The sequence below is a fragment of the Palaemon carinicauda genome, chromosome 1 (genome assembly GCF_036898095.1).
Source record: "Palaemon carinicauda isolate YSFRI2023 chromosome 1, ASM3689809v2, whole genome shotgun sequence".
NCBI lineage: Eukaryota > Metazoa > Arthropoda > Malacostraca > Decapoda > Palaemonidae > Palaemon > Palaemon carinicauda.
Window position 1 is genome coordinate 98551201 of NC_090725.1, and position 24639 is coordinate 98575839.

At 44.2% G+C, this 24639-nt stretch overlaps 1 protein-coding gene across 1 annotated transcript in view; it reads right to left on the bottom strand.

The window, feature by feature from the left end:
* LOC137650048 (kelch domain-containing protein 4) overlaps positions 1-23325 on the bottom strand; it is a 160481-nt gene extending 137156 nt beyond the window's left edge. The window contains exon 1 of the mRNA XM_068383081.1: positions 23100-23325. Within this exon, the coding sequence (XP_068239182.1) occupies positions 23100-23207 (108 nt within the window). The 5' untranslated portion in view covers positions 23208-23325. The remainder of the gene's footprint in view (positions 1-23099) is intronic.
* Between the last annotated feature and the right edge of the window lie 1314 nt (positions 23326-24639).

The following is a 24639-nucleotide window of genomic DNA, read 5'->3' on the forward strand; positions in this document are numbered from 1 at the left end:
CGCCAAGGTAGAAGTCATGGAAGACTGCGAGCTCCGAAAGAGGGTATATCGTTACTAATGAACAAGGTAACTCCGTTGGGAATGTAAAATAAATAGATCGAGAATAAATGTTTAAATCGATCAATCACAAAGGAAATAAAATGAAAATCCCAAAATATTATATCCGAAGTTATAATTATAGATAGTAACGACAGGGGCACCTACAGTGTCCCATAGTAGGGTAGTAACCCAAAAAGATCCGGGTGTTCCGAATTCTTAAAATAGACCGGTATGAAACCGGGACAAAAGGCTATGAACAAAATTTCGGACCGGTATAATAACCGGGGCGAAAACTTTTCATAAATTAACTGACATTGTCAAAATAATTCCATAAAAGGTGAAGATTATCAATGAAATAATATTGTCATAGCGCGAAATATACTATCCCGTCGGTACTGGGGAAGTATAGAATAACATAAAGATACATAAGTATCCCATAGCAGGTCAGTAACCTAAAGAGATCCGGATGCTCCGAATTCTTAAATTAGACCAATATGAAATCGGGACAAAAGACTATGAACAAAATTTCAGATCGGTACAGTAACCGGGGAAAAACTTATCATAAATTACTGACTTTGTTAAAACAATTCCATAATAAGTTAAGATTATCAATGAAAAAATATTGTCATAGCGAGAAATATACTATCCCGTTGCTACTTGGGAAGTATGGAATAAAATAAAGATACGTGAGTGTCCCATAATAGGTTAGTAACCTAAAAGGATCCGGGTGTTCCGGGTTCTTAAAGTAGACCGATATGAAACCGGGACAAAAGGCTATGAACAACTCTATGACCGGTTTAGTAACCGGGGAAAAACTTATAAATAAACTGACATTGTTAAAACAATTCCGTAATAAGTTAAGGTTATCAATGAAATAATATTGTCAAAGCTTGAAATACACTATCCCGTCGCTACTTGGGAAGTATAGAATAAAATACAGATACGTGAGTATCCCATAATAGGTTAATAACCTAAAAAGATCCGGGTGTTCCGGATTCCTAAAATAGACCGATATGAAATCGGGACAAAAGGCTATGAACAAAATTCCGAACCGGTATAGTAACCGGGGAAAAATTATAAAAATTAACAGACATTGTTGAAACAATTCCGTAATAAGTTAAGATTATCAATGAAATAATATTGTCATAGCGAGGAATATACCATCCCGTCATTACCAGGGAGGTATAAAATAAAAAGGGATGAAAAAGGATGCAAAAAACAGTAATGAATAATTATAATCATAACTAGTTCCGGGGCCCCCGGGGCCGGGGAACAGGGTTGGTAAAGTAAACTTAAAGTAAACTTAAAGTAACTTAAAGTAACCTAAAGTAAACCCAAAGTAACCTAAGATACATCCTTCAAATACATAAATAGAAAAACTCCAGTTATGATCTAAAACTAATGTCTGTAATTGAATAGGGCTCCCGGAGGGAGGATATTAATCAAAACTGTGTCAGTGTCAACAGATCTTGTATTTAAGAGCCCGGAGGCTCCGATGTCTGATGACGGGAGGGTACCACGGGAGAGCGCGGGGGGAGCCAATGGAACCCCCACTACCCAACCGGAGGTACCGGGACGAAGGTAATGATTCATGTAGAATATAATATAATGATATGGGATATTAATAAGTCCTATGCGGACGATAATAGCAGGAGGTACCGTAGGTGGGGACACTCCTAATATAAGTGCTCATTCTTACAACTATAGCTAAAAGCAAAAGTTACACCAAGGTGCAGTTATACCGAGCTAAAAGCAAAGGTTACACCAAGGTGCAGTTATACCGACTAATCACGTGTGATAGTCCTCGGTGGTCCCGGCCCTCCCCCTCCCCCGACCGATGGCCAATCGGGGCGACGGGAGGGGGGGAGACGAAACCGCCCGGTATGAATGAATGAGACTAAGTCACACCCCGTGGGTACACTCAGTCCTCAATATGTCGGAACGTTGAGGGAAGACTGAGGAACAAGCATACTTGACCCGTATGTCATAACCAACAACCATCGAGTGAGAGGAAGGGTGTATACTGGAGGAGGGGGGGGATGGAATAGCCTCCCCAACCTGTGGGGGGGGGAATGGTACCGGGGAATCATCAGTGCGTAGTGGTAGACAGGGCTACCAACTTGAGATCCCCTCAACATGACATGAAAATCCCAAAAATATGATCATAACGGAGTAAAGCAATAAATATAATATCAATGCACAAATACATGAACATAATTAATGAATTAAAAGCGAAATCACGTAAGTAAGGTTAGGCATTCAGAAATAATATGGCGAGAGAGGGACTCGGGCGAGTGGTAGGGGAGGAAGCATGACGCCATCAGCAGATGGAAAGCAGGGGTACCAACCTAGTTACTGAAGCGGTAGATCGAACAGTAAACACAATGCGAGAGTCCCACTCGAACCAAATGTAAAACTAGGTGGAGCGTAATAAAACTAAAAGGTTTAATAATAATAAGTGAGATGGTCGTCTTCCTAGAACTAGCGAAACAATCTCAATGGTGACGCAATCCACCAACATGCACGAATGCAGGCATACCAACATAACCTACTCCTTGATGAAACGCTAACACTGATATCATAGGATAACATAAAATAATGATAGATGAAAGCATAAAGACGGTGTACTATATAAATGTAAGGAAAAAACTCCTAAAAGTTCAAACAAATATTAATGACGGACGAACTAACGAGAAAAAAGGGCAGAGCCGAACCATGAACGGTAAGAACGGGGACGCCGTTCATATATAAACACTTCTCAATTAATAAAACAGAGGTTACACTGCCCAATCTCGCTAAAACACATGGATAAAGTACTCAACTTCGATGGGGTATCTTGGGAATCGGCCATCGATTATAAAATAATGATAAATCCAAGGGTAAACACGAGAAAAAACATGTTGGACTTAATAACAACAAGTGCTATAAAGGAGTGCCGTCACTAGCGTGGGTTGGGTTAGTGGAAGTAGTGTTGATCGGCACCTCGCTGTGGCGGGGATTTTGAAGAGGAGATATCTAAATAGTGCGAGACCTCTGGTTGTGAATTATCACGCCCCAGTATTTTATACCGACACCTTATATAGGTGAGCGAGCTGGGTTCAACCTGGCATTCCTATGCTTTTTTTCTCTGGTAATATATAGCAGTTATATTCCTTAGAAATAGTGCTCTAGGAGTATTTCACTGGGCGGCACAGGTCGGAGCCCAGAAAGAGGGCTTTTGAAGAATGGCTGCAGAGTAATAGTAGAGAGAAGTATGAAAAATATAGAGAGAAAAATGTGGAAGTAAAGCGCAAGGTACGTGAGGCAAAGAGGGCAGCTGACCTGAGGTGGGGTCAGGGATTGGGTCAGTCATATAAAGAGAATAAGAAGAAGTTTTGAAAAGAAGTGAAGAGAGTAAGGAAGGCTGGCGCAAGAATTGAAGAGACAGTGAAAGATGGAAATGGAAGGTTGTTAAAAGGAGAGGAGGCAAGGAAAAGATGGGCAGAATATTTTGAAAGTTTGCTGAATGTTGAGGATAATAGGGAGGCAGATATAATTGCTGTTCCAGGTGTTGAGGTGCCAGTGATGGGAGATGAGAATGAGAGAGAGATTACAATAGAGGAAGTGAGAAGAGCACTAGATGAAACGAGAGTAGGAAAAGCATCTGGTATGGATGGTGTGAAAGCTGAGATGTTGAAGGAAGGGGGTGTGACTGTACTTGAATGGTTGGTGAGATTGTTTAATATGTGTTTTGTGTTGTCAATGGTACCAGTAAATTGGGTTTGTGCATGTATTGTACCACTATATAAGGGTAAGGGAGATGTGCATGAGTGTTGTAATTCTAGAGGTATTAGTTTGTTGAGTGTAGTTGGAAAAATGTATGGTAGAGTAATGATTAATAGGATTAAGGATAAAACAGAGAATGCAATCTTGGAAGTACAGGGTGGTTTTAGAAGAGGTAGGGGTTGTATGAATCAGATTTTTACAGTTAGGCAGATATGCGAGAAATATTTAGCAAAAGGTAAGGAGGTGTATGTTGCGTTTATGGATCTGGAGAAAGCATATGATAGAGTTGATAGGGAAGCAATGTGGAATGTGATGAGGTTATATGGAGTTGGTGGAAGGTTGTTGCAAGCAGTGAAAAGTTTCTACAAAGGTAGTAAGGCATGTGTTAGAATAGGAAATGAAGTGAGTGATTGGTTTCCGGTGAGAGTGGGGCTGTGACAGGGATGTGTGATGTCGCCGTGGTTGTTTAACTTGTATGTTGATGGAGTGGTGAGAGAGGTGAATGCTCGAGTGCTTGGACGAGGATTAAAACTGGTAGGCGAGAATAACCATGAATGGGAGGTAAATCAGTTGTTGTTTGCGGATGATACTGTACTGGTAGCAGACACAGAAGAGAAGCTTGACCGACTAGTGAGAGAATTTGAAAGGGTGTGTGAGAGAAGGAAGTTGAGAGTTAATGTGGGTAAGAGTAAGGTTATGAGATGTACGAGAAGGGAAGGTGGTGCAAGGTTGAATGTCATGTTGAATGGAGAGTTACTTGAGGAGGTGGATCAGTTTAAGTACTTGGGGTCTGTTGTTGCAGCAAATGGTGGAGTGGAAGAAGATGTACGTCAGAGAGTGAAAGAAGGTTGCAAAGTGTTGGGGGCAGTTAAGGGAGTAGTAAAAAATAGAGGGTTGGGCATGAATGTAAAGAGAGTTCTATATGAGAAAGTGATTGTACCAACTGTGATGTATGGATCAGAGTTGTGGGGAATGAAAGTGATGGAGAGACAGAAATTGAATGTGTTTGAGATGAAGTGTCTAAGGAGTATGGCTGGTGTATTTCGAGTAGATAGGGTTAGGAACGAAGTGGTGAGGGAGAGAACGGGTGTAAGAAATGAGTTAGCAGCTAGAGTGGATATGAATGTGTTGAGGTGGTTTGGCCATGTTGAGAGAATGGAAAATGGCTGTCTGCTAAAGAAGGTGATGAATGCTAGAGTTGATGGGAGAAGTACAAGAGGAAGGCCAAGGTTTGGGTGGATGGATGGTGTGAAGAAAGCTCTGGGTGATAGGAGGATAGATGTGAGAGAGGCAAGAGAGCGTGCTAGAAATAGGAATGAATGGTGAGTGATTGTGACGCAATTCCGGTAGGTCCTGCTGCTTCCTCCGGTGCCTTAGATGACCGCGGAGGTAGCAGCAGTAGGGGATTCAGCATTATGAAGCTTCATCTGTGGTGGATAATGTGGGAGGTTGGGCTGTGGCACCCTAGCAGTGCCAGCTGAACTCGGTTGAGTCCCTGGTTAGGCTGGAGGAACGTAGAGAGTAGAGGTCCCCTTTTTGTTTTGTTTCATTTGTTGATGTCGGCTACCCCCCAAAATTGGGGGAAGTGCCTTTGGTATATGTATGTACAGCACCAATCTGATATGGAATCTCTACAAAAGATCCCATTATATTTTCTATTTTGTTTTCAAAGAATTCTAGAAATCTATTAGTCAGTTCTTGGTCGCTTAACCCATTTAGGAGCCTTTATCCATTTACTTTTCCCATTAGACCATTTAGAAGACGATATAAATTATTCATGTTTGCTGCTACTTCCTGGATTTTTTTCTTATAGCATTCAGTTTTCTTCCTTAATAATTGATTATATTGGTACTTTACAATTTTTCATTCCCTTAACCCATTTTCAGTTTTCAAGATTCCATCTTTATGCCTTTTTTTCTTGTCTTTTCAATTTTTAACATACTCCACTTTCCCTCTTTATGACTTTTTTTCTCTAAAGTCTCCCCATCGAACCAAGATCTGTCCTCAAGAGTTAAAGCCTTTTCCATCAATGGGCACATGTTATCAAATTTGTTCTATTCACCTATTGTATACAGTAATAAAGTAATCAAAACATACACAGCCTAATAATTTTGGGTTGACATGACCACGGAGAATATTAATAACATGACAAATTTGGAAGTAATTTGTATTTTTCCTAACAATACATACCTATAGCTATTTATAGGGGTATTACTTTCGGAAAAGCTGAAAGACGAGCCATTAGACTTTTAGCGAGGGTTAACCACCCATACCACTAGTTAGCGGGGAGTGGGGGGTAATAGCTAACCCTCTTACTCACACACTTGTGACTGTAACTCCTTTGCTTGGAGGTAGGACTTCAAGGGGGACTGGGTTGGTGAGCAGATCTGTATAAATAGCTACAGGTTTGTATCTTTAGGAAAAACAAAAATTACTTCCAAATTTGTCATTTGTTCCGTAACTGGAATAAAAACCAACATTATTCATAGGGGTTGACTAACCCATTAGGAGGGTGAATGTCCCGGGGATTCCCCTCTCTGTGTTAGCACATACTGTAGTAGGTGGAAACCTTTCACCTCACTAAAACCTTGCTATGCATGGTCTGTGACCAACACAAACTGTGTGTTGTGATACTAGCAATGTGGCTCTCAAGATAAGAGTTCTTCCGATTCATAGGAATTGTCCAAGATCACCAAGACATTCCCAATACCACCTTGCCAGGGTATGGGGACGTAACAGTATTGACACAATACAGTACTGTACCAGGTTATACAAGGACACAATGGTTTACCTGCAGTTGGTTGAGGTCAGCTGTGCAAAGAACCCTGGAAGCTCATTTCCCCGAGGGGAGGATGAAGAAAAGAAAGAGCCAGTCATTCTTGTTCATTCACTCAGACTAAAACTGGGTAACCAACGCCCTCAACCTACTGATATTTGTCCATAAAGGAGCTTGAGATATTAAACCAGTTGTAGTGTAGCCACCACAGGACCGATACACCATATCGAGTGTCCTGTGTGTTACGTATTGCAGGTAGTGGTGAAGGTCGTTTAATGCTTCCACACGGTCGCTTGTAGAACCTGCGCCACAGAGTAGTTTCGTTTGAATGCCAGGGACGTAGAAATGCCCCCGCCATTGTGTGCTCTGGTCAACGTGTCAAAGGAGGATCTAGATTCAGAGCTAGGTCAATGACCTTGCAAATCCAGGCAGAGATGGTTTTCTTCGTGATCCTCCTCTTGACCTTCCCTGTGCTGACGAAGTGTGTTCACACTCAGGACAAGCTCTCGTAGTTTCCTTGAGGAAGGGCCTATAGTTTCTTTTTGGCATCGCAACCAGTGATCTGGATCATTGGTGATGCTACGAAGGCTTCCAAGACCAAAGGGTTCGGATTCTGGGATCTGAGATGCCAGAAACGAGGTCGAGTTTTACTTGGCCCATCGTCATGAATGAGAGATATTAAGGGCATCCCATGGGGTTCGCCAACTCTCTTGGCAGAAGCTTACATGAGTGGAAGACCTGTCATCAAGGTCAGGAGACCTCTGCTGCTCTGTGTCTTGGAACGAGGTCTCCTTTCCGACTAAGGTTCCATAGACTTGAAACTACGTATAGGGGGTGATGCCGGCTTGGAGGAAAGGTTAATTCCTTCCAGTCTTGAGGCGAGGCTCAAGGACTAGCAGTGGCCTTTCATTGCCGAGTCCAAGATAAGCTTTCCACCCTAAGGTAACCAAGGAACACTCCCATGATACCAACTTATAGTCCACTTAGCCTGGATTGGCCAAAGTTCTATCCAGGAATCCAGACATTCTCTTTGCAACCTGTTGGAGAGGCTCCCTGAGAGAGGATGGGCTGGATAGTCTCCAGGCGTGAAGTCACAGCAAAGATACTGCTTAGTGAAAGATGTTTGCAAGTGGTTGTTAGAGTCGCTGAGGGGGTTATCTCAGATCTCTGTCGGGAGTTGCAGACGAGTCGACTGGGCATGAAAAGTATGCTGACGAGACAAGTCTATTGGGCATGACGAGTCTTGCTGGCGAGGCAAGTCTGATGGCCTGTTCCCGAAGATCATGGGCGGGGAATGGAAGAAACCAATTCCCGTAGGATCTCTCAGGATCTACGTCAGAAGGAGAGACAAATCTTCTAACGACCCAAAACTGTTGATGATGAAGCCTGCTCTGAAGGGCAATGATGGAGAATGGGGGAACCCAATTCCTGTGGGAAGAGTCCCCCGAAAGGGAAGGCCAACCAGGAAAAGGAGGATTCTCTCGCAAATGGGAGAGGCAGCCATCGATTGCTGCTGCTGTCGACAATCCTCACAGCAAGCAGGAAGATTGCTGCATAGAGCCTGGTGGAAGATCTACTCCCTCAGCAGGGGAGTGAATGAATCTCTCTCTTTGCTGGAGAAGGAGAAGGAAGTCTTTCTACAGACGGGAAGGACACAATCAACATCTGCTGCCATAGTCGATGATTCTCCCCATGATGGAAGGGAGAGTTCCATCACCTAGAGGGGATCCTCTAGGGCGCACTCTGTTTCCCATCCCCGAGTTGAAGGTAGACATCAGGTGTAGTGCGAGAAATGAGCTGGAGCTCAAAACTAAGATCCCTTCGAAGGAGGGCTACCTCTTGCCTACAGGAAGCTTGCTCTCATCTGTGAGTTTTAAGAGGCGGGCCTGTTCGGACTCTGACCACAGCCCGGAGGCCAAGTACTGACAGCGAACTTGGAGTCTTCTATCGACAAGACTTCATCTCAGGGTGGGTCGTGGTCGTTGTCGAAGTAATGAGCTGGTGATAATTGCCTGACCGCCTCTGCAGGTCTCACAATCCTCTTTGAGGACTTTGGCAGCGTCTTGGAGTCCTTTGACTCTTTCCTCGGAGGGAAGAAGGTCTCCAATACGGACGTCCTGATAGGGGTCAGCTTGATCCTGGACGAGACAACCTTGTCAGAAACTCATCTTTTCCTCTTCAGGGGAGAGGAAGAAACCAAAGTCTCTATGCGGTAAGGAACAGTGGATTTTCGCCTTGGGTCAGCCGACGGTGAAGAAGACTCCTCCAGGGGGATCCTGGGAGTCTCTGAAGGGTGAAAAAGTAGAAAACCTGTTGCAAAGGCTTGAGTAATGGCCCTCACCAGGGCTCCAAACCACAGCTCCTGACCTATATCAGCGCTATCAGAGAGATCCCCTGAATGGAATGACGAAGGGGGGTTTTCGCAAGGAAGGCTTGCCCACTGTCGAAGACGACATAGCGGGGGGTCCAGTGGTGAAGTGTTCTTAAGAGGGAACAGTACAGGTTGTGAAGGAGGCTCTCACAGAACCTTGAATGACTGCTGGTGGAAAAAGTCTTGCCATTCTCTGCTCTCCCCGGCGAACGCGATGTCCTGCGCTTTTGAGGAGGAGAACAAAACAAAGGAAAATGACAAATTCGTAGATAATTTGTATTTTTCCTAACTATACAAACCTTAGCTATTTAGAAGTTTTATTCCAGCTGTTACCAAGTTGTGGAATGATCTTCCTAATCGGGTAGTTGAATCAGTAGAACTTCAAAAGTTCAGTTGGAGCAAATGCTTTTTTGTTGACCAGGCGGACATGAGTCTTTTTATAGTTTATATATGACATATTTGTTTTTGACATTGTTAATAGTTTATATATGACATATCTGTTTTGACGTTGTTGCCTTTTTTAGAATGATTTATTGTTAATTTGTTCTCTTCATTTATTTATTTCCTTATTTCCTTTCCTCACTGGGCTATTTTTCCCTATTGGGGCCCCTGGGCTTATAGCATCTTGCTTTTCCAACTAGGGTTGTAGCTTGAATAATAATAATAATAATGGGGTAATTACTTCGGCGTAGTTGAAATGACGAGCCATAAGAATTTTAACGAGGGTTTACTACCCCTCCCCTAGTTAGCGGGGGGGTAGGGAGGGGTAGCTTGCTACCCCTCCCCCCTCACACACACAGTGAGTGCTCCACTTTACTTAGAGGTAGGACTTATCTTGGGGGACAGGTCTGGCGGGAAAATATGTGTAAATAGCTAAGGTTTGTATAGCTAGGAAAAATACAAATTATCTACGAATTTGTCATTTGTTCCGTAACTGAAATACAAACCACGCTATTTACATGGGGTGACTTAACCCTTAGAAAGGGTGGTAAGTCCCTGCCATACTGGCTTTGGCTTGCCCGGGGACTCCATATTCGAGTGTTTACGTACTCGGACGATAGGGAATCCCTGCTCCTCGCTAGCGGTTGTGAAATTGCCGCGGCCTACGTAAGGTGTGTGTGAAGGTGAAAAGTGACTCGTCCAAGGAAGTTGACCTGGAGTTCCTCAGAAGGAAATCTAGGCTAGGACTCTCCCAATACCACCTCGTCAGGGTATGGGGACATGACAGTATTACACTTAATACTAGGAACACAAGGAAGCATGGTCTACCTGAAGTGGTTTGAGGTCAGCTGTGCAGAGAACCCAGGATGCTGCTTTCTCCAAGAGAGGAGGGGATGAAGAAAAGAATAAGGGCCAGACAAACCTTTTCATTCATGCAGACTACCACCGGGTAACAATGCCCTCAACCTTCTGCTACTTGTCCATTAAGGAGCCTGAGGTTTAGACCAGCTGTTGTGCAGCCACCACAGGGAAGATAGAAAACGTATCGAGCCTCCTGTGGGTCACGTCTTGCAGGTAGTGGGCTGTGAAGGTGGTCTGACGCTTCCACACCCCAGCTTGCAGGACCTGCGTCACTGAAAAATTCTTCTTGAAGGCCAGGGACGTAGCTACGCCCCTGACATCATGCGCTCTAAGGCGATGTGACGGGGAAGGGTCAGGATACAAGGCCAGGTGTATTACCTTGCGAATCCAGGCTGAGATGGTATTCCTGGTGACCCTTCTCTTCTTTTTCCCAGTGCTCACGAACCAGGCTTGAACCTGGGGACGAACTGCAGCTGTTCTCTTAAGATACAACCTCAGACTCCTTACTGGGCAAAGCAGGAGATGGTCTGGGTCATCTGTTACAGGACGGAGACTCGAAACCTGGAGAGAGTCGAACCGCGGGTCCGGCACTCCCGGGTTCTGAGTCTTGGCAACAGACTCAGGGACGAACCTGAACGTTACCTCCCCCTATCCCCTTGAATGGGCGATGTCGTATGAGAGACTATGTGACCGTTTGGCCGAGGCAAAGGCTAGCAGGAACACTGTCTACCCAGTAAGGTGGTGATCTGGAGCCTTACGTAGTGGTTCGTAGGGAGGTCTCCTTAGAGACCTGAGAACTCGAACCAAGTTCCAAGGAGGAGGTCTCACTTCCGACCGAGGGCAGGTAAGTTCATAGCTTCGTATGAGAAGAGAAAGTGCCAGCGAGGAAGAAATGTCTATCCTTTGAGCCTGAAGGCAAGACTTAAGGCTGAGAGATAGCCTTTCACTGCCGAGACTGAAAGGCACATTTCATCTCGCAAATACACGAGGAGCTCCGCTATTGCTGCAAGTGGCATCGAGTGGAGAGATACCCTTTCCACGACACCGACCACGGAAAACTCGCCACTTCGCCTGGTAGACTACTGCGGATGACTTGCACAGGTGTCCAGACATCCTGTTCGCAACTTGTTGCGAAAATCCTCTCTCTTTGAGGAGATGCTGGATAGTCTTCCGGCGTGAAGTCGAAGCGAAGCTACGGCTTTGTGGAGGATGTTGGCATGTGGTTGTGTGAGTAATTCTTGACGTGGAGGGAGTTCCCTCGGAGGCCCCGTAAGTTGTTGCAGAAGGTCTGGAGAACCATCTGCGTGATGCCCTAGCGGAGCTAAAGAGGTCATTGAAAGACTGACCGATACTCTGGTCTTGTAGAGTGCTCTCCTCATCAGCCAGAACGGGGGAAAGGCGTACACATCGATGTTGTCCCACCGTTGTTGGAAGGCATCTTACCAGAGGACCTTGGGATCCAGGACCGGGGAGCAGTACAGCGGGAGCTTGTAGTTCAGCGCTGTCGCGAACAGGTCCACAGTTGGGGAACCCCACAAAGTCAGGACTTTGTTGGCTACTTGAGGATCCAAAAACCACTCGGTACCCAGAATCTGTGTCGCTCTGCTCAGATTGTCGGCGAGCACATTCGTTTGCCCGGAATGAAGCGAGCTGCTAGGGTGATCGAGTGGAACTCGGACCATCTCAGTATCTCTACTGCAAGATGGGATGGCTGTTCCGAAAAAGTACCTCCCTGCCTGTTTATATAAGCCATCACTGTGGTGTTGTCGCTCCTCACAACCACAGAGTAGTCCACCCGCCTTGGTGGAACTTCTGAAGTGCCAGGAGCACGGCCTTCATCTTTAGCAGGTTTATGTGAAGGTACTTTCTTGATTCTGACCACCGGCCTGAACGTGGGCAAACCCCCCCCCCCCCCTTTCTTTGATGCGTCCGAAAACAGCATCAAGTCTGGGGGGATGACGAGAAGATCCACTCCCTTTCGTAGGTTCTCGTCTGCTACCCGCCACTGGAGGTCCGTCTGTTCTGGTTGTCCCATAGGGATCAAGGTGTCCGGGGAGTCGTGTCCTTGATTCCACCGCGACCTGAGTCGCCACTGGACAGATCTCATCCTGAGGCGACTGTTGGGAACCATACAGGCCAGGGAGAAGAAATGGTCGAGGAGACGTAACCACATTTGGGTTGGAAGTTCTTCTCGTGTGAGGAAAGGTCTCGCGACCTTCCTCAGCCTTGCTATCCTGTCGTCTGAAGGGAAGGCTTTGTGGAGATTGGTGTCTATGACCATGCCTAGGTATACTAGACTCTGAGTGTTGCAGAGAGGACTTCTCGAGGTCTACCAAGATCCCTAGATCTTGGCAAAGTTCGAGAAGCTTGTCTCGATGGCGAAGAAGGGTTGCCTTCGAGTCTGCGAGGATCAGCCAGGCATCCAGGAAGCGGAGGAGACGGGTGCCGATCCTGTGAGCCCATGATGAAATCAGAGTGAACACCTTGGTGAACACTTGAGGTGCTGTGGAGAGACCGAAGCACAGCACCTTGAACTGGTATATCTTGTCTTCCAGGCAAAATCTAAAGTTCTTCCTTGATGACGGGTGAACTGGGATTTGGAAGTACGCGTCCTTCAGGTCCAGTGTACACATGAAGTCTTGTGGTCTCACTGCAAGCCTGACCGTGTCTGCCGTCTCCATACTGAACGGAGACTGTTTGACAAACCCGTTCAGTGTCAAGAGGACTGGTCTCCAGCCTCCAGACGCCTTCCCACAAGAAGGAGTCGACTGTAGAAGCCTGGGGACCCGTCCACAACCTCTTGGAGAGAGTCCCTCTACAACATGATCTGGACTTCTGCCCGGAGGGCCTGTCCCTTTCCCGATCCCTACTCAAGGAGGAGGGAGGAGCCCGTTACCTGCACTAGATCTATTGAAGGAGGCAAGCTCAGAGAGCTGGCCATCGGCCTTGTCTCTGGCACTCTTCATCCCCTGAGACCAGGGCAAAGCTGCACTGGCCCTAGGGAGTTTCTGGGCGCCGTAGATTCGGTCCAGGACCGTATCCTTCCCTTCACAAGGAGGAATCTCTGGGTCTGGGATCCCCTTGAGGTTCCTCATGAGGGTCAGGACTTACCAGAACGCATGTTCTGACTCCTGGAGCTCTCCTCCTGATGGACTGCAGCGAGGTCTCCCATCCCCAGAGGCTCTTCCTGGGGAGACTCGCAGACATTCTCCAAAGGTCCATCTGGTTTGTGTCGGGTCCTTGTGGAAAACTTGGGAACAGTCTTCGAGTACTCCGGTTCCCTCCTAGGAGGGATACAGGACTCCAGCATTGAAGGATAAAAGGCTTCGCCACCTCCGTACGAGAAGACTTCTCAGGAAGAGGCGAGGTTTCCCCCACCATGGTGTGATGGGGGAGAGGACCGGATCATCCGACTCTCCTGGGGATGGGTAATGCTCATCCGCAGGGGAGGGGGAGGAAGTCTGAGGAGGGATAGGAGCCTTACGTAAGGGCTCGCGAAGAGACAGGATAGTCCTTGAAGGAGATACCACGTCAGGGATTCCTCTTTTCCTCTTCAAGGGGGGAGGAAGTTGCCACTGAATTGTGACCCCAGTCAGAAAGCACAGGCTTCATCGCCTGCGAAAGTGCTCTGACAACGGTGTCAACCCAGGGCTGCTGACTGACAGTCGCGCCGTCAGATACTCCCTCTGGAGGGAAGGGGATCGGTCGATCCCTCGGAGGAGTCGACACATGAGGGTCCGCCTGTTGAGAATCTGCAATGAAAGGAGAAGAGTCCTTAGACCTGTCCGGAAACCTTCCCTCCTCCGCTTGCGGGGAGGGGAACGCGATGATGGCCTGTCCGCTAGAATCCCTGATGTAACTCGGGCGTGATCGCGTTGGCGATCGGTGCGCCGATCATGCTGGTGATCGCGCGAAAAGCCCTGTTCTGGGTAGCGCATGAATGAACCGTGCGTAGCAGGATATTCGCGCTCGCGCACACGCGTGAGCTTGGGCGTATCGGCGATCGCGCGCGGGATACCATCGGTGCCCGCGCGAACGATCCTTGGTGCTTCCGCGCGTATGAAGATCGTCGGTGATTGCACGCGGACGATCTTTGGCTAAGTAAGACGATCGTCGGCGCTTGAGCGCATAAGAAGATCATGGGCGATTGCGTGGGGGAAACCATCCCGCGTGTGGGCGATCTTTGGCAATTACGCGGGACAGAAAATCGTCGTCGCTCGCGCGTGAAAGAAGATCGTCGGCGATCGCGTGCGGATGATCCTCAATGATCGCGCGCGGGAGACCATTCCGCGCGCGGACAATCTTCGGCGCTTACGCGTATGAAGATCGTCGTCGCTTGCACGCCTAGTGCGCGTCAGAGGATCGTCGGCGCGAGTGCGCGCGCAACTGCGCGCGTGCGCTTTGATGTCAGTCGTTGCCCGAACGCGGGAAACCATCCCGTGCGCGGACGATCTTCGGCGCTCATACGCGTATGAAGATCGTCGGCGCTTGCGCGCCTAGTGCGCATCAGAAGATCGTCGGCGCGAGTGCGCTAGGTTGAAAGATCAGCTAACTGGTAGATCAGGAACTGGGATGTGTCCCTAAAAGGGAGGGCATCCCCTGAAGAGGACCAAGGCGGGTCTGCTTCAGAGAGCCAATGATCAACTGGAAGTACTGCTTGACACTCCGAGGAGTGGTCTCTATGAGGGACCTCTCCCGCGAATGGGAGAGGTGCCCTTCGTAGAAGAGACTAGGAGACACCGCAGGCTGAACCGCTGGTGAGCGCCTGTGCGCTATCTCAGGAACTCCAACGATGTGCGCTAATGTGCAGGGAACGTTGGTTAGCAGCCTCTGGAACAGGATGTCTCTGGATGGCAGTCTCAGGAACAGCAGGAACAGCAGCCGAGCGCTAGCACGCAAGAGAACGTTGGCACACAGGGGATACCTGAGAAAGCCTCTCTTCCCCGAAGGGGTCGGAGCCCGTTGGATAACGGGGAGCGTGGGCGCTCAGAGCGCGTCAGCAGCCAGGAACGGATACGGCAGGTCAGCAGGTTCACTAAGGGCACAAGAGACCAAAGGTCTAACGTAGCCTGTGATGCGAGACCCCGAAGGTCCAGCGCAACGAGAAACCAAAGCTTCCCTGTCACTAAACACCGAAGTGTTAGTGACTGTACAGCAAGCTGTTCCAACAGGAACAAACCTCCGAAGAGGAGTCTCTATGAGTGGCCTCTCTCGCGAACGAGAGAGGTGAACACTTCGTGGAAGAGACTGGTGATGGTGCCCCTAAGGGCCGTAGGATCAGCTGACGTAAACAGGAACAATCCTCCGGAGAGGAGTCTCTATGAGTGTCCTCTCACACGAACGGGAGGAGACACTTCGTAGAAGAGACCAAGGAGCAATCCTCCGAAGAGGAGCCCTTAGAGCGGCCTCCCTCGCGAACGAGAGAGGTCACAAGACTGATCCTGCAGCTGCTCAGCCCCTTGAGCATAGCTACAGAAGCGACCGCTCAGCCACGAGAGCATAGTCGCTTGAAGTACCCTGGTTCGGCCTTGCAACCGCTCAGCCCCTTGAGCATAGTTACAAGGGCGGTTGCTCAGCCCCAAGAGCATAATTGCCTAAGGACCAGGAAAAGGGTAAGAAGGAAAGTTAACTAACTACCCTTGGAGGCGAACCTCCTTATCGTTCTAGGATGTACTGGAGAGCTGACAGTCGTCACGGGAGAACTTCTAAGAGAAGGGAAACGCTCATGATGATGTCCTAGAGAGACGGCAGCGACAGCAGACTCCCCAGGCATAAACAGGACAGCTCTGCTTCGTTGGCACACTTCAGTTCAGCGAAGAAACAGCATAGTAGACTGGAAAATAAAAATAAATAATTATTTAACAGAAATTCTCCCGGGTGAAACTCCGAAGAGTAACCCCAAGGGAAAGGGAAACATAAGAACGAAGTTAGGTATGCACCCTCCTCCCCCACTGACATTCACGGGAGAGGGGGGAGGGCGGAGAACTTAACAAAAACAGAATTAAAAGAACTATAATTATGTAACTGATTTTGAATGTCCCAAGAATCACAGACCTCCGAAGGGAAGTGTTCCCAGAGCTGAAAGTTAAAAATACAATTAGATTTCATAAAAAATATAATTGAGACAAATAAAACGGAATAGCAACTCGGCCCGAGAAGCTATCATAGAGTCGTAGTACGTAGTAAGAGGTGAAGGACCTCGAGAGAGGGGCCGCTCTCCATGAAGGCAACCGTGGTGGCCTAGGAGCGAGCGGCCGTGACCATGAAGTGAAAACGTGGTGGCCTAGCACTAAGCCGGCATTACACTCTCGTAGTCGTACACTACACACTGAAAAGGAAACTTACTATATTCTATACCAGAATATATATAAACATCAATAATGTTTAAATATATTAAGTATAAGAAAAAGTAAGTAAAAGACAAAACATTACTGGCCGTCAAGCGAGGATGGGAGCAGAGACATCCGCTCGCCAGGCGAGCCAAAAGTAAAGTGGAACACTCACTCACTGTGTGTGTGTGAGGGGGGAGGGGTAGCTTGCTACCCCTCCCTACCCCCCGCTAACTAGCGGAGGGGTAGCAAACCCTTGTTAAAATTCTTATGGCTCGTCATTTCAGCTACGCCGAAGTGATTACCCCATGTAAATAGCGTGGTTTGTATTTCAGTTACGGAACAAACGGCAAGGAGGAGACTGTCGTTGCTCCGAAGATCGCCTGGAAGCTTGTGAACGAGAAGGCTTGCTAAGCCTCTCTTCACATGAACGACATCGTTCCCTAGAACGCTGACGTTCTGGCGAACATTGATAATGATCAGGGGCTGGTTCCCAGGGGGGGTCGCTGTGCAGCGAGAGGGTGATTACGAGCGGTCGCCTGCCAATGAGCTGCTGATAGGAACTGTTGGTAGCCTAACCATCCTTTAGGCAATCAGCGTGTTAGTGAACGATGAGTGGAGGGTAACTGGCAAGCAGTCGAATGCTGCTGGCGAGCTGTCGGCGATTGGCGACCCGGAGATGAACGGCGAACTGTTGGAGAAGTTCGAGAACAGCTAACTGTTGGCAAACGGTGAACAGATGCACTGTAAAAGAAAGACTGTTTAGGAAACATCCAAAATCTTTTAAATTGTTTTATTTGTAATTATATTATTTTACTATTGATTAGTTATTTTAGGAATTTAGTTAGCTTATGTCCATTATCACTCAAAATGCCTTTATTTGTTTTCTCAGCAGGTGGCTGGTGATGGCCCCTACATCCAGTAGGGCTTTTAAAGATCAAGTAGATTTATAACAATACCTGAACTGTAGTATAAGGAAGAGCTGCCACCTAAATACTGAGATCTTTGTTTCATATGGTATTTACAAGGATTTAATTCAGTTGCCGTGGGATGTAATTAAAGGTAATTCAGATGAATAGATCAGACAAGTATCATCATGAATTAGCGTGTAGATTTTAAATATAAAGTAAAAAAACATGTCCTTCCTAAATGCATGGATCATCATAATTAATGTTATTTACTGGATGTACCCACACCTACATGTCTGATGTGGTGCCATTGGCTTGGGTTAACAACAGTGTTAGATCAGGAAAGGGCATAGTGACCCCAACAGGAAAGCCTTACTTGACAGGGGTAATAAAAATAGCCCCATAGTAGGGTGATATCCTTTCTGATTGAAAGTGTTTACCTGCTGATTTACTCTTGTATCAGTTCATGCTGCACTTTATAAAACACAAGTAAACACAATCAAGAGACACACTTTGCCTGTATGAGCATACAGTAGTTTGTAATGTGCAAAACCTAGAGTGAGTTAGCTTCTGTACAATGTCTGTATTGTTCAGTATAAAAAGAAAATAAAATAAAAGTACAATTGCCTTTCACCACCATGTAAAGCATTATGCAGACACTTCAATTTTCATATTGAAAGAAACTCCCAAGTGTGAGTAAATTTGACAAGACTGAATATTATTGTGAATTGGCCCGGCTGTGATGAAATGATGCTTGTGGAGAATGTTTATTCTTCCAGTGAGTTTGTAGGAGGAAGGCAATTCCATGCGGCACACATGTAATAAGATTATTGAACTTTTCTGATTGATGGTTTTTCCCTAAATGTGTGGCTTACTGAATAACCTGTTCCTGGGGACTTTATACTGTATTGATATGGGGGTGTCCAACATGTGAACATTTCTTATTATTTCAAATAAAATTTTTCTTTTAATCTAGTTAATTGTGAGACTGAAGTGTAGACGGATATTAGATTTTTCATTTACAATACAGATTTTGAATTTAAATTGTAGTTTCAAATATTCATGTACTGGGTCAACTTGATTTTTTTTTCAATTTGGAACTAAATTTTTTAATGAATTTTTTTTCCTTCAATACATTTCCTCCCACACTGTCCTGTTCACCAGTCTAGTGTTAATTTTAAAGTTTTCTCCTAATGTTAATTAATAAATTCAACTGACAAAACCAAATACTCGGGAGAACCACTCAACCATTTGGCGGGAAGGGGTCCCCGAGGAGGAGTAGACAAGCTAAGGTTACGCGCACCTCCCCCGCCGGCAAGAAAGGCCGAGGACTATCGTCCCAAGAAAAGCGGAGTTATTACTTCACTTAACTAATGAAGAAAACCATTTTCAATTGCAACCTAACCCGTGAACGGGAAAGGTGTTCCCCCCACAGAGGATCTGCCGGCCAACCACATAAAGTGAGCAGCGATGTCGAGTCTTGGTGGGACTTCCTCCACCTCTCAGCAGCATGTTCCATGTCTTTAGGCTCAAACAGATTCGTTCCTTCCAAAGAAGAATGCCTGAGCCTATTTATCTCGGTGCTAGGGACCTTCTGACGGAACCTTTCAGCCACCGCATCCCGACGTTTCAGGATGGTGTTCGCCCAAAAGTTCGAGACTTGGTGGGCCAGAAACTCGATCGTGCGAGTGCCTGAGAGGAGGAACGTCTCCATAGCTTTCCTGGTACGTTCTTTGGAGAAATCCTCAGAGCGTATCAGGATACCTAAGGTCCCTAACCAGATTCGTGGCTTGCATAGCACACTTCGCAACCTTCTCCTGATTAAGGATCTCAGTTGCCGAGAATGAGACCTGCCGGGTGGAGAGTCTCTCAAGAGGGACTCCCCTGGGCTCTTCCAAGGAATGGTGAAGAGGAAGAGCTAAACAAGGCTCCTCCTAGAGCTGTAACAAACACAGAATTATAACAATTATAATTATGTAATTCAAATATGAATGTTCACTAAAGAAAGAACGAAAACCCTGAAAGGAATCGTTCTACAAAAACTGAAAAGTTAACAAATACAATTAGATTCATAAACTAATTGAGACAAAATGTACGGCGTAGCAAACCCACCCACACGGGAAGGAAGCTACCCAGGACGTAGTAAAGGTAAAGTAAAACGTAGTAAAGGGTGAACGACCTCAAGAGAGAGAGAGAGAGACCGTAGTCAAACTCGATCGCGACCCATGCAATTACACTGTGGTGGCCTAACTGCCGAGGGCTCCATGGAGATATCTACATTACACACACAAGCACGAACTCTGAAAAGGAAACTTACTGATTTCTATACTCAAATATATCCATAAACACAAAAATTTTTTTACATATATATTGAGTATAAGAAAAGTAAGTGATTAAGTAAAGACAAAACAAATAATGGCTGCCAAGCGAGGACGAAGACAGGCATGACTGTACATCATCCGAGCCAAAAGTGAAGTGAGACATTTCACCGGTGTGTGAGGGGGGGAGGGGTAGCAAGCGACCCCTCCCCTACCCCTGCTAACTAGCGCGGGGGTAGTAAACCCTCGTTAAAATCTAATGGCTCGTCAATTTCAGCTACGCCGAAATTAACCCTATGTAAATAGCGTGGTTTGTATTTCGGTTACGGAACAAATTACCTCAATAGATATAATATTTATAAATTAAAATAAACCCTTAAATTAAGGGGTTCCAATAAAAGATGAATCATCACTCGCATCATTGGAACATCGACAAATAATATACAAACAATTTTAGTATTCTGAAAACCACCAAAGCAACAACGATACATAGAATCGTGCGCTACGACGATTGTAAAGAATACGGCATCCTATAAAATAAACTGAACTGTAACTTCCTTCAATCTCTGACTAAGGAAAAAATACTGAAAGGACCAATTATTTGCAAAATAATATGTTCCTTTTATAAAGTACAATTTAAAAACTTGAGAAGTAAGAAGAAAGTACTATTCATAAAATCGCTACAATATATTATAACATCGTAACGATACTGACTACTGCGTAACAAAAATAAACTGAACGCTAGTTAATCTTTGCAAACAGATCAATTATCTAAAGAGAACTATTAAAAGGATAAAATTTTCTCAAAAAAATTCTTTTGATTTAATCTATAACAAAATACTCTAAAAGCATATTCACTTATATTCTTTGTAAAAAGCAAGACAGACTTTTAGCCTACGGAAGAGGCTGTGACGTCATCAATGGTCGAAATGTTTACATTTCGCCCCTATGCTTTTGTGAGGTTAAAAATAGGTTGAAAAACCTTCTAACCCTACCTTTAAAGTTATAAATACGTGATCACAGATCAAATAAAACAAATATGCAAAAGCCGAAACTCAAAAACGTTAATACATCACCAAATAACGTCCAAACAGAGTAAGAAAACGAGAGAGAATTTCCAATAGTACAGCCAGCTATGGCGGCAGAGAAAATCTGAATTGGTTGAGTATAGGTCTACCTGTTGTACCGCGAGGGCGCTGTGGTACACCTGGCATATCTGCGCTAAGCTGCGCAAGAGATTTTGAATTTCCTGCCGAGGTGTCAGGGACTTTAGCCATTATATAATCAGCGGGTAAGTTTTATATTTAAAATTACCACGTTCATCAATTAGTTCAGTGTTCCATCGCTCAAGTGTCATCTACAGTGAATTCTAAGAACTATAGGAATGAAAAAGTGCACGTCAGGGGAAAGAACCTATTCGACTTAGAAATTCTAAGGCAATTTAATGATTTCCCAAAAAATTCTATATCTATCCAGTAAGTACCTGCCTGGAGTATTTCAAATATTCTAAACTGTTCTTATTACTTACAATTTGCAATAAGGTTGAAAATAAGAGTTATGGGGCTTGACCGTCATTATACATAAAACCCTTAATTTTCTTTATGGGGAAAATGTTGTTTAACTTTGTCTGAAATAAGATATTATAAAGCTATTTTTACGATTTATGTATTATTAAGATTTAGCGTTACCTTGGCAGGAGTGAAGCAGTTGGAAGCAAATACAGGGTTGAGAGTGTCTTATTGTAAGATAAGGACACAGCGATCTTACGGGGAGTCACAGAGGCCTGCCCGGTAAGTAGGTAAGGATATGGCTCCTAGGTTAGGTTAGGGTGGAACCCTTAAGTTAAATGGTGTTCTTGTGTTGGTTTTCCTTTTAAAATGTGTTTTTTCAGCCATAATTTCTGGAATTTTAAAATATCTAAAATTTGAATAATAATTATACAGAGAAACAAGTTCAAATAGCTAGCACTTATCCATCCATTTCTTATAGCATACCGTATGCCAGTTCCCTACAAATTAAAAGTACTATATATTAACAAAAACCGTTTTTTTTTTAATAGGAAAGCTTTCCACACCCGTAACAATAATAAAACTGATTGCTGGGTCACCATGCCTGCTGCTCACATGGAAAATGAGAATCCTTCCTATTCATTTCTGTTGACAACCACACTAATGGGTGTATCTACAAGTAGGTTGTTCAACAAACTAATACTACAGTAATTATCTACCTAGTGGTCTTTATTCAGTGATGGCTTGATTTATAATTATTATTATTATTTGCTAAGCTACAACCGTAGTTGGAAAAGCAGGATGCTATAAACCCAGGGGCTCCAACAGGGAAAATAGCTCAGTGAGGAAAGGAAACGAAAAAAACTAAATATATTTTCTAAGAAGAGCAACAACATTAAATTAAATATCTCCTATATAAACTATAAAACCTTTAACAATACAAGAGGAAGAGAATCAAAATAGAATAGTGTGCCCGAGTGAACCCTCAAGCAAGAGAACTCTAACCCAAGACAGTGGAAGACCATGGTACAGAGGCTATGGCACTACCCAAGATTAGAGAACAATGGTTTGATTTTGGAGTGCCCTTCTCCTAGAAGAGCTGCTTGCCATAGCTAGAGTCTCTTCTACCCTTACCAAGAGGAAAGTGGCCACTGAACAGTTACAGTGAACTAGCTGACCTCTTGAGAGAAGAATTGTTTAGTAATCTCAGTGTTGTCAGGTATATGAGGCAGAATAGGCCAGACTATTCAGCGTGTGTGTGTGTGTGTGTACGCAATAGGAAAATGAACCGTAACCAGAGAGAAAGATCCAATATATTTCTGTCTGACCAGTCAAAGAACCCATAACTCTCTTGAGGTAGTATCTCAACGGGTTGCTGGTTCCCAGGCCAACCTACTACCATTGCTCGCAAATAAACATTATTTCATTGCTCCTCTGTTCTGGCAAAGCAGTGTATATTTCGCTACACATATTACCCGAGTGGGCGAGTATTTTGCCGGATAAAAATTGAGTATTCCAACTACCTACACACTATCCTACAATAGCAATACTAATTATTTTCTTCATTAGAAATATGAAAAACACCCGAAAAACAATGAAAAACGTCCGAAAAACAATGAAAAACGTCCGAAAAAAACAATGAAAAACGTCCGAAAATACCGAAGTAATAATATACGTCAAAAACGCCGAAAACAATGATAAAACGTCAAAAAACCCCGAAACACAATGAAATTTTGAAATATTGTGCTAGAGTAACTATTTATCAGGTATCCTAATTACTAACCTCTCCTCTCGATGCCATTTCCTTCTTCAGCTTTTGAGTTGCCTTCTTTTCTGTTTTAGAAGCCGTCTTTTCTGCTCCTTTCCCTTTCTTCTTGTCTTTTTTCCCCATGATTTAACTGTAACCTAAATACAGATAAATGACAATAACTATTTCACGACGGAAAATTAAATGCTGCCGTTTACTTTTCACGTGGATTCCTTATTCTAAATGACAACAGCGAAAAGATAGTAGCATTAGAAATATGAAGCTATCTTTTAAACAGCTCCTGCGTACTAGATCTTCTATATTTTTTAGCAAGAGACTAAGAGGTCTGGCTCCATCTTTGGAACCAATGTACTCCATATAGGCTAAATATGATATAAAATACAATATTAGATCTAATCAATGCAGTTGACAAATTCTAGTGTTAGTCTGTTATTATATATTGACTCCTTCACCGAATGGTATGAATGGTATTTTCACTCGCCAACATGTAGCTTAATACCTTTTATTTAAACAATATTCATGCTCACCCTTCCATTGATACTGCTTTTATGGTGCAAATATATCACACACTTTTTTTAAAACATTCACATTTAAATACAATTACACCAATTTAGATTTAAAACAACCTCCCGTGGTCTCTCTTGCAAAACCGTTGCATTAAATGTATTTATGTGGGTTTAAAGACTAAATTTAATCCTTATTCCTCTGCTAGATAGTTAATTTTATAGATGGTTATAATGAGCTTAATAAATTAGTTTAGTTAGAAATGTTATGCAAGCAGTTTTCACCCTCTCCTGTAGATCATTTACTTCATATTTTCTTAGTAGATTATTCAATTTGAGCCCTGTTAATTTTACATTTAGATCCTTTCTTTGCAGCTTATATTTCTTACAATTTATCATTATCATTACGTGTGAAATGTCCTCCACTATACTGCATGTGCTACATAAAGGTGTATAACGTGTATTTATCATCTTGCATTTATATAAATATGCATTTATTCTAACATGTCTAATTCTCAAATTTCCCGCCGAGGTTTCTATTTTTTTTTTATTTCTACTATAAGCTATCTCCCAATCTTCTATAATAGGTTTAAACGTACCATGTACTAGTTTTTGTTCATGGTTATTAATTGCTCCCTCTGGAAAATAATTTTGTGGCCACTATGTTAATAAATAGGTGCAAGGCGTCTAAGCTTATACTCTATTATAATTTAGATTTTACCTATGACCATCAAGAAGTCATAATAAAAAATCTTACGTTTTAATTTTAACCCATTCTACCTTTAGATAAGTTGTATTAATACCTTGTGGTAGTTTTAAACTCTTCTTTAAGATTTTTTTCACCATTTTCTTCTTTTCTAAAATTGTTTTTTCTATCTTTTCCATAATTCTTTCTTAGTTTATTTAGACCTATTTTGTCTCCATTTCTTATTTCTCATATTTTCCTTTTATATTTGTACCAAATTTATTCCAGAGTGTTTCTTCAATTGATCTTTAATTATTTATCTGACTAATCTCTTTTCACCAGCGTTTATGATGTTATGGAGCGGCAT